Source organism: Diospyros lotus, chromosome 10, assembly GCF_014633365.1.
Source record: "Diospyros lotus cultivar Yz01 chromosome 10, ASM1463336v1, whole genome shotgun sequence".
NCBI classification, from domain to species: domain Eukaryota; kingdom Viridiplantae; phylum Streptophyta; class Magnoliopsida; order Ericales; family Ebenaceae; genus Diospyros; species Diospyros lotus.
Genome location: NC_068347.1, coordinates 27,017,763 through 27,034,302, shown reverse-complemented (window position 1 = coordinate 27,034,302; position 16,540 = coordinate 27,017,763). Strand labels below are relative to the sequence as shown.

Sequence of the window (16,540 nt, the reverse complement as noted above, 5' to 3'; positions counted from 1 at the left end):
GAAGGGACAAAAAGAACGAACATGTCTTCGTTCTTGTTTGACAGATAAATTTAAGTTTACAGTACGCTACTCCTTTCTGAATCCATTGCTATTAGTCTAAGAGCGGTTACAAATTCAGTACAGCGATTGTGCTCCAAAACAAAAACCTACTGCAATCTCACTGTCGAAGAAAGGAGAAAAAAAAGAAAGAAAGGCGGCCTTGAAAATTCGTACAGGATGCGATCGGATTACGAGTCGAAAGATCTTGAACCGAACATTCATATATCACCGACGCGCAAAGCTTCAACAACGCGTTCGAAGACGTCGACATGGCAGGGAATCCGAAGCGCGCCTTGTTGGTTGTAACCGTACTCCTGAGCCGACTCGTCGAGCAGCTTCGCGAACATCGGATGATTCAGCAGCCTCGTGCTCACGACGAACCGCTCCATCACTTCGCCGACGTAAACCGGCAGATGTCCCGGCGGCACGGCCTCTAATCGAACTTTCGATCCCCGAATCTTTTCAGAACACGAATGCAACGGCGCCGGCGACTCCTGTAGAAGGAGAAAGTAGTGCGAGGAGTCTGCAACGCGCGAATGCCGTCGAAACAGCTTCCGGAACTTCTTCATCGCGAGAGAGAATCGCAGATTTCGAAACGCAGCAAATTGTGAGTGAGACAACGAGGGAGATAGTTTCAGAGGAGACGCAGAGAGGAACGGAGAAATGGAGTGAATGTGAAGCCTAAGGTTGGAGTGGATATATATATCTGCGTGTGTACGTGTGTTGGGAGGAAAAGCTTGGCAGATAAAATAGCGCGTTCTTTATTGATAAATCATAATTGTATATATAGTAATTGTAGTCGGCTAACACTTGACAACCTATCTTGTACGAAAATATCTTATAAGAGTCATTTTTTCATTTTTGAAACGTTTATTATTTTCGTTTCGAACCTTATTTGTGCTTATTTTTTTAGAAGAATCTCCGTTTCCACATTTTTGTTTCTTATCGAAAACGATTCTCATTCCCGTTTTCATTTTCGTGCAACATAGTTGACAACTACCCTTTAATTTCTCCTAGAATATCATATTTGTATATTCGTTATAATTTTAAATTATCTCATAATTTCAATTTGCTTGGATTTTATATAAATCTATAGTTAAATAATTATGACGTTGTCTTGATCTTTGGATATATTTAGAATTGACTTATTAATTATAGAACTAAACTAATTGAATCTAATTTAATCATATAACTTAATAATTTCTCTAACTTGAATTTTAAATAGATTTATTAAGTAATGAAAATATAAATATATTATTGAAGTAAATAAAAAGGAAGATATAGCTTTTTGGCACCTAAGATTGATACTAGAGTGGTAAATTTACCATATATTTTTTGAATTTTGATTATGTGGCCTAGATACTTTTGGAACTTTAAAATTAACTCAATTAATCTTTATTTTTTTAAAAAAATTAGTCACCACACCCTATTAATTACTAACAACATTAAGTAATTAATCATACACCTTTTAAATTTTGACTCTTTAGCCTAAACACATTTTAAACTTTTATAGTTTATCAAATTTAAGAATTGATTTTGTTGAAATCCTAAAGATTAAGGGGTGTTTGAGCTAATCACCAAAAGTTCAAGAGATGTACCGATAAGTGTCTTTAATACATTTACTTTGGCCTATAAACTTAACATTTATACATTCAATGGACATGATTTCTACTTAATTTGTTTTTATATGTGGTTTATGTAGGTAATAAACTCATTTGAAGATATTTGGAGCGAAAATGATTATTTTAGTACATGATTGGAGTTGAACCCGGCATAGAAGGCATGGATGGACATTTATTCAAGGTCGATGGTGAAGAAGTCACAAAGTAGCAAGATGAAATTAAAAAAGTTGAAGAATTGAGAGGTCAAGTTGTTGTAGCTCACGGTTCTAAAGCTGAATGCATTCTGCGGTAAGACCGATATGGAAGGAAGTTATTAGAGCTCACGATCCTAACATAAAATGCATTCTGTAGTATGACCTAGTAGGGTTCAAAATTTCGCGAAAAGACCGTTTCAATCCCATTTTCTTCCAAATCATATAAGGATGAACTCTTTCAAGGTGCATGACTCTAAAAACCTAAAAAGCACTACATAAGGACTTATTCTTGAGGGATTAAAAATGTTTTTTGGCCAAAGACAAAGAAAAGTCAAAGAAGAAAGGATAAGACTTTGAAGAACTTAATTGTTCAGTTGTATTTTCTTTGTTCTTTCTTCTATTCTAGATCATGACTTTCGCTTTTATTGTGCTACTATTGATTGAAATCATGTTGAGCTAGGTGTTTTGTAACTAAGGTGAATGATGAAACCTCGTTTATTGTCGGTTTAATTCAAAGTATTCAATCTTGTTGTATTCTTATTTTTTGGGTTGATTGCTTATTATACTCTTATTTTATTTAATGCTTGATCACCATTAAAATGTGTTTGCGATTCATATTGTTTTCAAGGGATTCAATACGAATTAGCACATAGTAATAAACAACATAAGGTCTAATAACAGGTAAAGATACCGTTATACTTTGTGACATCGTATGAAAATGATCACTGAGGGAAAATGCAGGTTTATATATTCGTAGGTTAATAATTAATCTCATATATATACATAAAATTGATTGACCATCGAGAAAGGTTTTTGATTGTTATAGGTTCATCGACTTTCAACTCAATATAAGAATTAGCAAACTCGAGTACTGTAAGATTAAATTATATCAAAAGCAATGGTGGATTCATGAACCCTAGTGCCTTCGACTTCTGAGTTTCAAAATCAAAGTAGTTGTTTTTGCATTTTTTTTTTCTATTAGTGATTTAGTTATAATATTATAAAACTAACTGTTAATAGAATCTAATTATGTGTGTCTTGTTAGAGTTAAGTGTGGTTAAAGTATAAATCATTAGTCAATCCTCATAGGTACGATACTCTATTTATTACTATATTACTTGTCACGATCCGTACAGACAAGTTTGCAAAATTTAAGAATTGATTTTGCTGAAATCGTAAAGATTAAGGGGGGTGTTTGAGCTAATCACCAAAAGTTTAAGAGATGTACAATTAATTTACTTAAATTAGTTAGCAACAAAGTGATATAGTAACCAAGTTTTGAAAAACTTAAAACTAGTTAGGCCCATTGAAAAGTTTAAAGACTAATGGTCAACTTACCTGAATTAAATTATGCAATATTACATAAAAGTAAAAACATACATTTATAAAGAAAAATATAAGGAGTTATTATTGACGACAATGTTATCAGTGATCTTATTTCAGGAAGTATCAAATCACTTATAATATCAGTGATCTCATCTCAGAAAGTATCACATCACTTATAATATCAACGATGTCTTTAAATATATCTCATTTATAAGGGCTAAAAGGTAAACTCATGACACATTATTCAAAAAATTTTCCCATAGGAGGTATGTGCATGGCATTGACAACTAACGTAAAGCATATATATGAGTCAAATTTTATCAACATTCAAGTCGAGAAAAGGGCGGCGATAGGTGAGGAATTATATTGACACAAACCAAATTAATGAAACCCAATTTGTTTGAAACCGTAATTAAAAGTGGGCAAAATTCAACCATATCATGTTCTCACACATTTAATTATAGCATTTTATAATTTGCGCAGACAACGACGTCGTGACATCTGTATAACTTATCAATTAGAGACAAAGAACTCAGCACACTTTTGACTTAGACATGGCAGAATTGGTGCAATGTAATTATGTAACTGTGGGCTCGTGGGAGGACCAGGTGACATGACTCCACAAGTGCATAGAATAAGTTCATTGAATAGTAAGAAAAAAATACAAAAATTGACTGTCAGCAGTCCCGTAGCCGTCCGGTTGAGACGCCATAAAAATATCAAATTTGAGTATTGAATATTTGTATGTAATCTAGGTCTCCTTAAGTTTTGACATTGAAGTGTGTTTGTTGAATTAAACTCGTAATCAAACGCAATAAATAACCCATTTAGTAAATTCTAATTTAACTTATAAGTGTGCTTTGATACGTTAACTGGGTTGATTTGATTTTAAATATTTTATTAAATAATTATAATTAAAATTTAAGTTGAATTAATCAATTTATCAAGTATAGTTAAATTAATATTTAATTACTAAATGAAATAAATACATTTTCCCTACAAACATTGCTCTAGAGTAAAGAATTTGAAATTTTATAGAGTATCAAAAATCAAATTTATATAGTGGTATTTGTCCCATGTGAAGGCATGAATCAAATGTCATGCTTTTTTTTTTTTTGTATGTATTGACTGTGACTATTTAGATTTACGGTCGTCCTCATGACTAATGGAGCGAATCTCAGAACCTAAGTTATTAAAAAAAAAAAAGAGAAAATGAAATGTTAAAGAATTTAAAATTATAAAGTGTTACGGCGGTGCATGTGAAGGTGTCATTTGAACGTCTGTGCATGAAGATGGCACGTGACAGACGACAGCAGTTATGATGATTGGAGTAGAGGCGCGTGGACCCGGGATTCTGTCTCACCGGCAGGGTCCGGGACGCGTTAGCCCGACCCAGCTTGGGTTCTTAAATAAGGCCATGCTCCATGCTAACAGCTAAGAACAGTACGGCTTCTCCACTGGGATCCATCATCCTTGATTCCATCTGTTCAGGAAATGATAAATGATTTTAGTGCTCTTCGTTTATCAAGATGGAAGCATCTAACAGGTTTCCAAAAGGAAATACATTCAAAATGGTGCGATGCTACTCTTTTGTTTATAGTTTTGATTCTTTTTAAGTTTACAAGAAGGAAACATCAAGTAAACGTGGCAAGATCTAGTGTTTTGACCCTACGGGCACAGTTTGGCAGTTGAGATTATACACATATTGGTCCTAAATTTTTTTGAATTTAATCGTTATATAATCGGTGTTGGTCCTGTGTTCGAATCCTGTCATTGAGTTTTGTGATTTAACTCTCCTACAGAAATCTTAGTACTGAGTTACGAGGACCTCTAGGGTGTTGTGAGATTTCATCTTTTTAGTTAGAAGATCCCATGTTTTGTGTGGCTATACTTTTGGTTGTCAATTTAATAAAAACTAATTACATCACTCAAATAACACACATCATCGAATAGTAATTATTTTAAAAAAATTCTAAATTATAAAATCAAACAAAAAAAATTATAAAATCAACCAATAATATATAAAATCAAATCAAACAAAAAATATTATAAAATCAAAAAATAATATATATAATTACTGTTTGATAAAGTGCGTTATTCGGGTGATATGGCTAATTTTAATTGAATGGACAACAAGGAAATAGTCAAGCGAGACAATAGATCTTGCCTCCTAGTAAACATCTACTATATATATAGCTATGACTAATATAATCCACATAACTATTCGTTTTTATAAATAAAATGTTTTTATAACTCAAATATATTATATGTTTAGTTACATACAATTTTGCTATATTGTTTAGATAGACAAAATAAATTGTTGTTCGAAGCTGACGTGATAACAAGAACATTAGTTGGGGTGGGTAAATGTTAGTGGGGAAATTTGGAAAAATATGATTTTTGCTGAGAAAATAATGAAAAATAGCTCCTTTACAAATCTTTGCAAAACTAGGACTTTTAAAATAGATAAGGACAAAAATATTCTTGTCCCTTTCTTCCTCAATAATTCATCATTCTCTTTTATTTTTAATCCTCATTTCTTCACATCACCATCATTCATCATCGCATATAGTGGAAGGTGTCATCGGAATCAACTTCTCCTAGAGACACAGAAGGTTACGGGATCCAAATAAAATAAAATACCAACTTAGGCGGAGAAAGCAAGACGCACAATCACTGTGTGTGGTGAACTTTAAAAATCTTTTTAACAAATTAATCAGCGAAGAAAAAAAAAATGCCATTAAAAAAGAAGAACAAGCAGAGAGGTAACTAAAAAAAGAGGGTACTTTTTGTCCAATACACATTTAAAGGTCTTAATTTTACAAAGATTTATAAATTATCCTATTTTTCATTATTCTCCGGCAAAGTCCTATTTTTCAAAATTTCTGATGTTAGTGGTAGATGTTAGTAATCACAACTAACATCCACCACTAAAAACAAGTCGTACTCACTTGGAAGGGTATTCACACCTCTATTTGCTTAGCATTCACACAACTAAAGAGTTCTGCTTAAAACGTATAGCTAGAATAACATGACTTGTCTATATATATATATGTATATATTCCAAGAAAAATAATTTAACGGTAGATAATTATAATAAAACATTAATTCAAGAAATTATAACAAGTATGCAAAATAGAATTTTGTATAAAGATTATGATGAAATAATGTAATTTATTTATATCTGATCATTCAGAAACTGAAGAAATTGGCTTAAAAAATACAAAAAAAAATGCTAGCACGTTACTAAATATTTTATAAGAATATCTTTTTTTAGTATATGTATATTTAATGATTTAACAATTAGTGAAAAGAAAATTGAAAATTGAAGCTTTCTAAGAGAAGGTGGACAGAGGCAGTTGGTGGGGCTGAGATGCTGCCGTGGACTAGGGTGGAAGAAATTATGGAGAGATTTCCAGTCTCAGACATAGCAGAGAAGTGGGCTATTTTTTTCTTTTGCCTATTTATTATTTATTATTGTTTTTATTAAATGGTACTGATGTTTGTTTTTCTATATATTATATTAATGGTCGGGTAGCTGACTATTGTTGTTTATAGATATTGAGAAGGTTTTTTGTATGTTCAAAATCAATATAATATATATATATATTGGAGTGGTTGTGATCAATATTATTTGCATCTTAAAATTAAATAGTTTTTATAGTCTATAGCATCCTAACACTCATTAAGAGTTGGAGGTTGAAATATTCCAACTAAGATATTAGTGATTGAGATAACTCTTATGTTATCGGGTATGATTTAGATGCCCTTTATCAAGCATTATTAATCTTTGATTTATTTTATATTTTTGAGATCTTAAAGGCGATTATCTCTTAATCTCAAAATATTTAAAGACTTATCTAATGTATAAGTCGCTAAGAAGTTAATATCTCACCAACAAAGTAATTTTGACTTTGCCCTCACTAATGAGATATGATTTATATCAATATCGTCTAATTTTTATAATTATATATAATTATTTGGATAGTTATTGTGAAATGTGTTTTTTTTTTTTTTTTTCTCAATCGGGGACTTTGATCTTCCATCAAGTATATCAAACACTTTGTATGTGAAAATAAAAAATAAGAAAATGATTGAATAAATAGAGTTTTTATTTATTTTAGATAAAAAACATATTAGTTGAATTGACTAAATAGAACACGAAATAAGATTTTATTTAATAAACAAATAGTAATCGTCTACTCAAAATGCTCTCAAAGTCTTTTATGTAAACTTAATTTTTTAAAAGAGTTGGGTTCTTAATAAAAATAAACAAAAAAATTTAAATTTTAACTTTATAAAACTAGTCGTCTGTCTTTAATTAACTTAGTTTACCATTAGAAAGTGTGCTAAATTTATATAAATTCTTGAATGACCAAAACATCAACATTCTTTCTTGATACCGCGATATGGCCATACGGGCCTGACGGCGTGCTTCTTGACATTCAGCCCACTTAAGGGCAGAATTGTTAATTTAATAGCCCATCATTTAGCCCAATACCACCCCCCTTGCCCCTGGTGGTTTCTACCTCATGACCACATCTCATCTATTTCGTTCTTCCTCAATGGAGTTATTTTAGTTCTAATGGATTGGCATCATACTTATTGATAGAGTATCATATTATTTGGTATTGGTATTGGTTTTTTAAGTAATATATCGAAAATTGATACTAAATAATATAACTATTTTCAACCACAATCTCTATTCAATATTTTATTATATTATAAATAATTTACTCCTCATTCTACTATCTATTTAATTCACTATTTTACTATTATAAAATTTTAATATTTATATTTTAATTTAATAATAAATATTACTGTTTGTCTTCTCCACCATGTATGTTCATCTCCACCGTTTCTTGGGTTTTGCCGCATCTATTCGTCTCCTCCTTCGTCACAATTCTTCATCTTCTCTAATTATGGACTTTTTCATTTTTGTCATGTTTGATGGCCTTCGAAGCAGATGACAAATCGACTCCAACGTGTTTCATTTTCTTTGTCTTCTCTGACGAAACTTCTTACTTTAATAGTGACGGTTGCAACTGCGGTGACGACAATAATGATAATACCTCTGATGATGATTGTTGTGGGAAGAAATGATGAAGGCTATGGTAGACAACATGATAGTCAAAAAAAGGTAAGGGATGTGGCCTTTGCTATTTAGATGGCAAGCAAAATCAAGGATAACAAGTTACGTCGGAGTAGCTTCATCCATCACCCTCCTAAAGTTTAGCTTAGTGAAGCGAAATTGGCTACGTTGGAGACAACCTAACTACAGTTCCAATTTAAACATAAGCCAACGGTGATTGCAGCTTCATCCATCACCCTCCTAAAATTTAGCTTAGTGAAGCGAAATTGGCTACGTTGGAGACAATCTAACTACAGTTCCAATTTAAACATATATAAGCCAATGGTGATTGTAGCGCGTGCTTGGTATTGGTTGAAATTTAAGAAATTTGGTACGCTTGGGTAACTAAATGTGGACAAATTATCTGATATAATTTTAACAAATCTGTTTAAAAAAGATGCTCCTCTAAAGTTGTAATGCTATGAATGAATATGATTCAAGTGAATTCAATGGAAGAAAAGCAGAGTTACATGTTCTGTATGGTGGGTGGCAGTTCATCCACAGCCACAAGAATAATCCAATTCCAGATTTTAGCCCTACATACAACTAAACCTAATTCAATCAAACTGTTCAAAGAGTATATTGTGAGACCCATCATCACACAAGGACTCGAGAAGATCTTGACGCGATTTCTCATCGCCGACGCGGAAAGCTTCAAGGACGCGTTCGAAGACGAAGACATCGCAAGGAATGCGAAGCGCACCTCTCTGCTCGTAACCGTATTCCTGGGCCGATGCGTTCAGCAGCTTTACAAAGATTGGGTGATTCAACAGCTCGGCCTTCAAGACGAATCGCTCCATCTCCTCGCCGACGTACACCACGAGGTGTCCCACCGGCGCGACTTTCGCTCTGTTCTTGGACCCAAAAAGGTTGCCAATAATGTTGGAGGAGGAGGAGGACTTGGCGTTGGCGACGTTATCAGAACTAGACTCCGGCGGTGGCGGTGGCGGCGACTCGGATCGAAAGAGGAAGTAGTGCGAGAAGTCCTCTATGCGGGACAGACGGCGAAACAAGTTCTTCATTGCGAATTGCAGATTTGTAACTTTAACAGAACGACGATGGCTTGATTTATAGATAGTAGATTGGATAAGATAGATATTATTCAATCTGAGCTGGGAATACTAATTAGATTTGAATAAGGATGATGAATCTAGCTATATATATGGCTCTAGTTTGAAATGATATTGGAGCAGCAACGGTGCTTCCATTGCATTGCATGGGTTATCACTTACTTAATTATCCATCCCCTTATCCATATATGTAGGTAGGTAGAATAATATCTCCATCCCCCTGCAATTATGATTGAGATCAATATTATTATTATACTCATTCTAATAACATCTCTAACTCACTATGACTTTGTAAACAATCTTACCACTAACCAAAAACTTATTTTTATTTATATATATAAAAATAGGATAGTTTGTCAAAGAGTTTTTTTCCCTAAAACTTGCATTAATTATTAAAAGTATTAATTACTGTAAAATTAATAATAAATTTTTCAATACATGAGTTTTTCAATACTAATTATGAATTTTTCAATGCATTATTTTATGTATATTAAATACTTAGTTAATATACACATAATAAAATAAGATAGTTTGCAAAAGAATTTTTTCCCCAAAACTTATATTAATAATAATTAAATTATTTTTATATTATTATTATTATTATTATTATTATTATTATTATTATTATTAAAATATGATAGTCTACAAAAAAAAAAAAATTCCCCCAAAACTTGTATTAATAATAATTAAATTATTACTACTAAAAGTAGTAGTAATTAATAATTACTATAAAATTAATAATAAAATTTTCAATATATGAGTTTTTCAATGCTAATAATGGGTTTTCCAATGCATTATTATGTGTATATTAAATATTTAGTTAGTAAATAGTTTGTTGTGGACACAATTAAATAGATGAATATACATATGCATGTAAGTAATTTTTAATTTGCAATAATGGATACACACCAAGAAATTACACAAGATAGAGCTAGAATATCACATTTATATTGATTTTTCATAGTTTTTCCGGTTTACTTGCTGAAAAATTATTAAAAGCTTTTTATAATGTGTATACTATTTATCCATCTATTTAAATATTTAGTTAGTTAACTTTTAAGCATGTATTTTTCAACCCATTATTATGTGTATATAAATATTTAGTTATTAAATAGTTTGCGAAGCCTTTTTTTCCTCCATTAGTCTATCAAAGTATTTTTTACCTCTAAAACTTGCATTAAATTAAAGATAATAATAATTAATAATTAAAGTAAAAAATTAAGCATAGGTTTCCAATACTATTTATAATATTTATTTATAACTTAATTTTAAACTCAATTAATCTTCTCATCAATTAATTAAAAATATTTATAATATTATTTTTTATTGATTCCTTAATTAATCTCTCAATCAATCAAAAATAAATATTATTTTTGAAAAATATGAATAGACAACTTAAACTATTAATTAAATCATAGAAAATTATTCATTTGTATAAAATAAAAATAATTTGCATTTAGTACTTATTATTCCAAAGCAATTGAAGAGCTTCTATAAAGTATTTTGGAATATTTCACTATCAATTAAATATATATTATTAATAAAAAATTTGAATAAACAATTTAAATTATTAATTATGTCATGTATAGATATATAATTTCTAAATGAATTAAAAATAAATATTTTATTTATAAATATTATTAATAAAAAATATTTATAATATTATTTTTGATTAAATCCTCAATTATTAAAAAATAAATATTAATGTATGGATTTTTCAATGTTAATTAAGATTTAATGGGTAAATCACACTAAAGATCACTAAATTTTGGTGTGTTTTTTATTTTGGTCACTTAACTTTAATTCTTTACAATGTGATCACATAAGTTAAAAAAAATTTGTAATGTGGTCATATATAAGATTTTCCGAACACTTTATAGTCGGAGTGGGTGACATGGCGCTGATGTGACAAATAATAAAAATTATTGTGCAGTAACAACCAATCAAAACGTGCCATGTGTCAAACATATCAAACCCATCAACGCCACGTGGCACATTCTGATTGGTTGTTATTGTATAACATTTTTATTATTTACCATATCAGCGCCATGTGTACGTCACGTCACTCACTTCGGCTATAGAAGAAAATCTTATATGTGACCACATTGTAAAATTTTTTAAACTTCTGTAATCACATCGTAAAGAATTAAAGTTTAGTGACAAAAATAAAAAACACACAAAAGTTTAGTGATATTTAGTGTGATTTACCCAAGATTTAACATATCACATTTGCAAGACTATGGAAGAAAATTAATACATAATGAAAGAAAAATAAGTCAAAATTCATATTTTTAAAATTTTTTTATCAATGCAAAAATTAAATTTTAAGATAAAAAATTAAAAATTTCAAGTAAATTTTTAATTAGCATTAAAAAATCTATACTTTCTCACATTTAGGAGTTTTAATTTATATTTATATTTATATTTATAATTTATAAATAAATATATAATATAATATAATAAATAATTTTACTTTAATAATTAATCAATCACTACCTTTAATTTAATGCAAGACTAATGCATGGATTTTTTAATACTAATTAAGATTTAAGATATTGTATTTTCAAGACTAATATATGAATTTTTTAATATTAATTAAAATTTAATTTTTAAATTTATTGTGATTATACCTCCCGTGTATTGTACGGGTGAACACTAGTAAAAAATAAAAACTAAATTATAATTATCAACCAATAATTAATTTTTATTTATTTATTTTTATATTTACACATACATAACATACACAATCCCTCTAATATATGATCAGTATTATATATATATATATATGTATCTCAACTATATCTTATTCTAGACAAAGTTAGGATAGCTCACAGGCTATTCAATAATGTTAATTAAATTTTAAAAGTTACCTTAATTATATAAATTCATTAAAAAATAATGTGAAAAAAAATTATTTCAAAATTCCTTTAATGTATTTTTGAAAGTATAGGTGGGAGTGTGCTACCTATCTATAGTTAATAGTCGAGTAGCCTGCTGTAATATGAAAACACAACAAATATTTAATAAATTATTGTTTATAAAAATATCATTACATTACCAGTATCATATATGTAATAAATTATTTTTATAACAATATTACTGTAAATTTTTTACTTATTTTGATAAATTATATGCCAAAAAGAATCGAATTCTTACAAAATATCACCTCTAAATTAATACTGCAAAGACCTGCATGCTTTTGTTTTTCATAAATTATGGTTACTGTCTTTGATATTTGAAAAATAGGTATTGCATGGACAATATCTGAATTTGTGAAAAGTAAAGTGCCAAGCTCCTCCAAATTAAAACAAGTAGCTAGCAAGATACTAAGAAGGTCGTGTTGGCAAAATAATGTTCAAGGCCATCCCTTATTACTCTGGTTGTTTGCATAAAGACAAGGCTGGGTTGAACCAGTGAGATGAAGTTGAATTACGAAGCGATGCAACCAACCAACCAACCAACCAACCATAGAAATAGAAGAATTGCACCTTCTTTCTCTGAATAAAATATATTCAGCAGTGGGGGCGTAGCAATGGTACTGTCCAAAGATCCATCCAGTTTTGGATTTTTTTTGGCTTATTTTGTGGGAAATGATTATTTTTGTAATTAAAACTTGATTACACTTAAATTAAGAGGGAAAAAAAAAAGCAAAAAGAAAGGAAAAGAACAAAAAGAGGAGGGGAGCGGACGGTGTCAAATTCAATTTGAACGGACAAAACAAAGGCCCCCATTTGGAGGGAAAACTGGAAAAGGAGAGAGAGGGCACCGCAAAACACGTCTATCAATTTCGTCAATAGCATTTGACATTTTTCTTGGAAAAGATAGAGTAAGTAAATTAAATAAATAAATGAAAATGAAAATGCAAATGAAATGCGGTTTATTCAAATTAATTAATATATTTATTAATGATGATAGTTGCAGCGAGCAATGCACGTGCTGTATGTAATTTCTAATTTGTTTCATTTACACTTGCAACGACCTCTCCCTTCCCTACAAACTACAATCTAAAGTCTCGCCTACTCTCACTGCAACCGGGGAAAAAAGGGTTTTAGAGAGAGAGAGAGGGAATTAGGGTTTGAATTTTTGGAGATGATGAAGCAGACCAAAGGAGCCGGACCGGACTTCGATTTACCTGATGAGGTACTGGCGGTGATCCCCACGGATCCCTACGACCAGCTCGATCTAGCCAGGAAGATCACCTCCATGGCGATCGCCTCCCGCGTTTCGAACCTTGAGTCCGAGGTCGCGAGGCTGAGGCAGAAGATGCAGGACAAGGATCGCCTGGTTCTGGAGCTCGAGGACCAGGTTTCGCAACTCAGTCAAGCTTATCACGAGGCTGATACGCGGTTAAAGATCTCCCATGACGATAATGTATCTGATCATAATTTCGTAATTTCTTCCTCCTATGTTTGATTTTGGGCGATTGGGTTGAGTATTCACTTTGTTTTTACTTCTCTGGTTGCTTACTGAAGACAAAGCTTCGGAAGGAGCGTGATTCGCTGGCCATGACGGTGAAGAGACTGGGTCGTGATTTGGGCAAGGTGAGATTACTCATTAAACTCTTTCTCGAATTATTGATTTATTCTTATTTTCTCTGGTTCTTTTTTGAATTATTTGTTAAACGTGCCCTTCGTCGAACAGAAAATCGTTTTTTTTTTTTTTGTGTGTGTGTAAATAAATGTGGTCAATTTTTTCTCATCCATCTATTGATGTTACTATATTTAATAGTTAAGTTAATCAATGAGTAGAACCTAAATTACTATGATGTTTGAAGCTGCATTTTTGTGTAAATTATTCTAGATGCTTTATATTGCGACTACCGACTATACAATAGAGGTTCCATTCAGGATCCATGTTGCGGATTTTTTATTCTGGTATGTCTTTTAAAAAAATGGCGGAGGAAGGTTGATACGAACTGAAACCAAAGGATGAGATGGTGAGATTTGAAAAGGTATGTGGTAGAAGAGATTAAATTGTGGAAGTGAGCATAATATAGTATAGAATGAGATGATTACTGCAATTCAAAATACAACAAGGTTGTTTTAGAAGAGGAGAAATATAATAGTTTTGAACAAAATGAGTTGTGATGATGTTGTGGGAAGGTACAGGCAAAAACTAAGATTGAGAGAGTTTGCTACAAGATTTGCACAAGTCTCCCAATGAGAAATTTTAGATATCTATATTTTGGGTGCCTAGCGCCTTGGACAATATAATTCCTTAGCTCCTTAATGGTACCTTTTTGTGCTTGACTACCTTGATTAAGTGTCAGTAGTTTCAGCTCTGGTATGGGGGACATGTTAGTTATGCCTTTGGAAGAGTTTTGTGAAGGTGAGAAAATAGTTCTTCAAAAAGGAATCCTCGATGTGGGAGAAAGCTGATGCACACTATTTCAGCAAGATGCTTGGTATGGGCAGATACCTTGGGGGAGGAATTCTATGCTGTCTAGCCTTGCAATTTGTCTAGAAGTAATTGTTGCATCCTGCTTTTCTATTCAATAGAAGGAGCTTGCCTTAGTTTGGGAAGATTTTCAGGGGTGGCAGTTTGGAATATGCTGAGATGTTTACCATGATTCCAAGACAGTCAGGTCCAAGCAAGGACAGTGAATTTTGGTTTTGCTAGGTGTTTAGAAACTGGTCAATGTGGGTAATTTACTAGGTTTTTCAATACATGGGCACTCTTTAGTCAAGGATTTGACATTTCCTGGAGATGGGCTTGGCCAAGGGCTGTCCTAGAAAGGTGTGAATATTGTTCCCATTTGCTCGTGATTCTTGTGGTGAACAGAAGATCCTATAATGGAGTTGATTTCCTTATATCCTCTTTGAATCCTAGTCTAGTTAGCTGCTCAGAAGGGGCCTTCTTGTGGGTAATTTACTAGGTTTTTTATTCTATGGATAATTCTGTTTAGTTGAGGGTTTGACTTTTCCTGGAGGTGGGCTTGGCTAAATGTTGTGCTGGAAATGTGTGGATGCTGTTCCTATTTTGCTTCTTGTGATGCTTGTGGTGAAAATTGAACAGCAGGTCCTATAATAGAGCCAATTCCTCTATATCCTCTTTCACTCTTGGTTTAGTAAGGTGTTTAGAATGTGGTTATTGTGGGTAATTTTTGCTAGGTTTTGGATCTGTTGGTAATGCTGCCAAGTTAAGGATTTAACATCTCCAGGTAGGCTTGGTGAAAGTTTGGGCTAGGAAGATGCAAATTTTGTTCCTATTTTGCTTGTTGTGATGCCTTTCGCGAAGGGCAGAATAGGAGATCCTAAGATGAAGTTGATTCCCCTAATATCCATTTTGAAGCTTGCTCTTTTGGTTATGCTTCCTTCATGGCTTATAGATGTACTACCTAGTGGGATTACGGCTTTGTCATGTTGTTATTGTTGGTTTTTGGTAGTATCATACAATGACTTCTTTTGTGCTGTGTACTTTCCCTATATATGAGTAATGTGCCGTTAGTTCTTCATTCAGTGACATCTTTTACTTGTCTTTTTTTGGGGGGGTGGGCATGGGGTTGTAAAACTTAATAAAAAAGCTCATTTGCTGGTGTGTGCCTAGGTGCAAGGCCCACGGCAAAGGGGCAAGCCTTTTGGATGTGAGGTGCACGTCTAAAAAATCTGTATAAAAATAATTATACACCATTATTTTCAATATATACCTATAAATAGGTAAATGCAAACTTATAAGCTCATAAATAACAAATAACCAACACTACTTAACTAAATAGTGGGTTGTTCTATAATTTTATCAAATTTCTTTTAATTTTTTATGGTTATTACTAGTTAGATTTTAATAAGTCCATCAAAAAACAACAAAGAAATTACAAAGGTGCAAAAGGTGTGTGCCTTGTGGCTTAGGGTGAGGCACACCTTAGCGCTTAGTTGTGTGCCTCATAGAGTGAGATGCCCTCAGCCGAACCTTGAACCTAGGCATGCCTTCAACAGATACCAGTTTGTGTATTACAGGTTGACTTACTGATGCTTCGTGGTTTCCCTTCTCTCGGATCTTATTTTGCCAAGAGTCCAATTGTGAATTTTCATTAATTGAACTTTTTTTTTTTCTTTTGATTTGGAAAATCCAAGGAAACAAATAATAAAAAATTGCATTGACGTTTGAAGCAAATGCCATTTTTTGGCATGTAAAGTTACCAGAAGTTGATTGTTGGAGTAC

At 31.9% G+C, this 16,540-nt stretch overlaps 3 protein-coding genes across 4 annotated transcripts in view; 1 reads left to right on the top strand and 2 right to left on the bottom strand.

Annotated features, from left to right (window-relative positions):
• The window catches only part of LOC127811629 (uncharacterized protein At4g15545-like), a 42,026-nt gene that overhangs the window by 23,186 nt on the left and 2,300 nt on the right, over window positions 1-16,540 (top strand). Inside the window, exons 2-3 of one of the 2 annotated variants that reach the window (XM_052351653.1) lie at window positions 13,445-13,753; window positions 13,855-13,923. In XM_052351653.1, the coding sequence (XP_052207613.1) occupies window positions 13,472-13,753; window positions 13,855-13,923 (351 nt within the window). In that variant the 5' untranslated portion in view covers window positions 13,445-13,471. Of the gene's footprint in view, window positions 1-13,360; window positions 13,754-13,854; window positions 13,924-16,540 lie in introns of those variants that run through there. The other variant, XM_052351654.1, reaches the window with a different exon arrangement.
• Window positions 45-719, bottom strand: LOC127811634 (auxin-responsive protein SAUR71-like). Its single transcript, XM_052351659.1, has one exon. The coding sequence runs from the start codon at window positions 606-608 to the stop codon at window positions 258-260; it is 351 nt and encodes a 116-aa protein (XP_052207619.1). The 5' UTR covers window positions 609-719; the 3' UTR covers window positions 45-257.
• On the bottom strand, window positions 8,717-9,454 carry LOC127811633 (auxin-responsive protein SAUR71-like). The gene has a single exon (XM_052351658.1). The coding sequence runs from the start codon at window positions 9,332-9,334 to the stop codon at window positions 8,870-8,872; it is 465 nt and encodes a 154-aa protein (XP_052207618.1). The 5' UTR covers window positions 9,335-9,454; the 3' UTR covers window positions 8,717-8,869.

Coding starts and splice junctions, on each gene's coding strand:
- LOC127811634 (XM_052351659.1), bottom strand. CDS start 608: ATGAAGAAGTTCCGGAAGCTGTTTCGACGGCATTCGCGCGTTGCAGAC.
- LOC127811633 (XM_052351658.1), bottom strand. CDS start 9,334: ATGAAGAACTTGTTTCGCCGTCTGTCCCGCATAGAGGACTTCTCGCAC.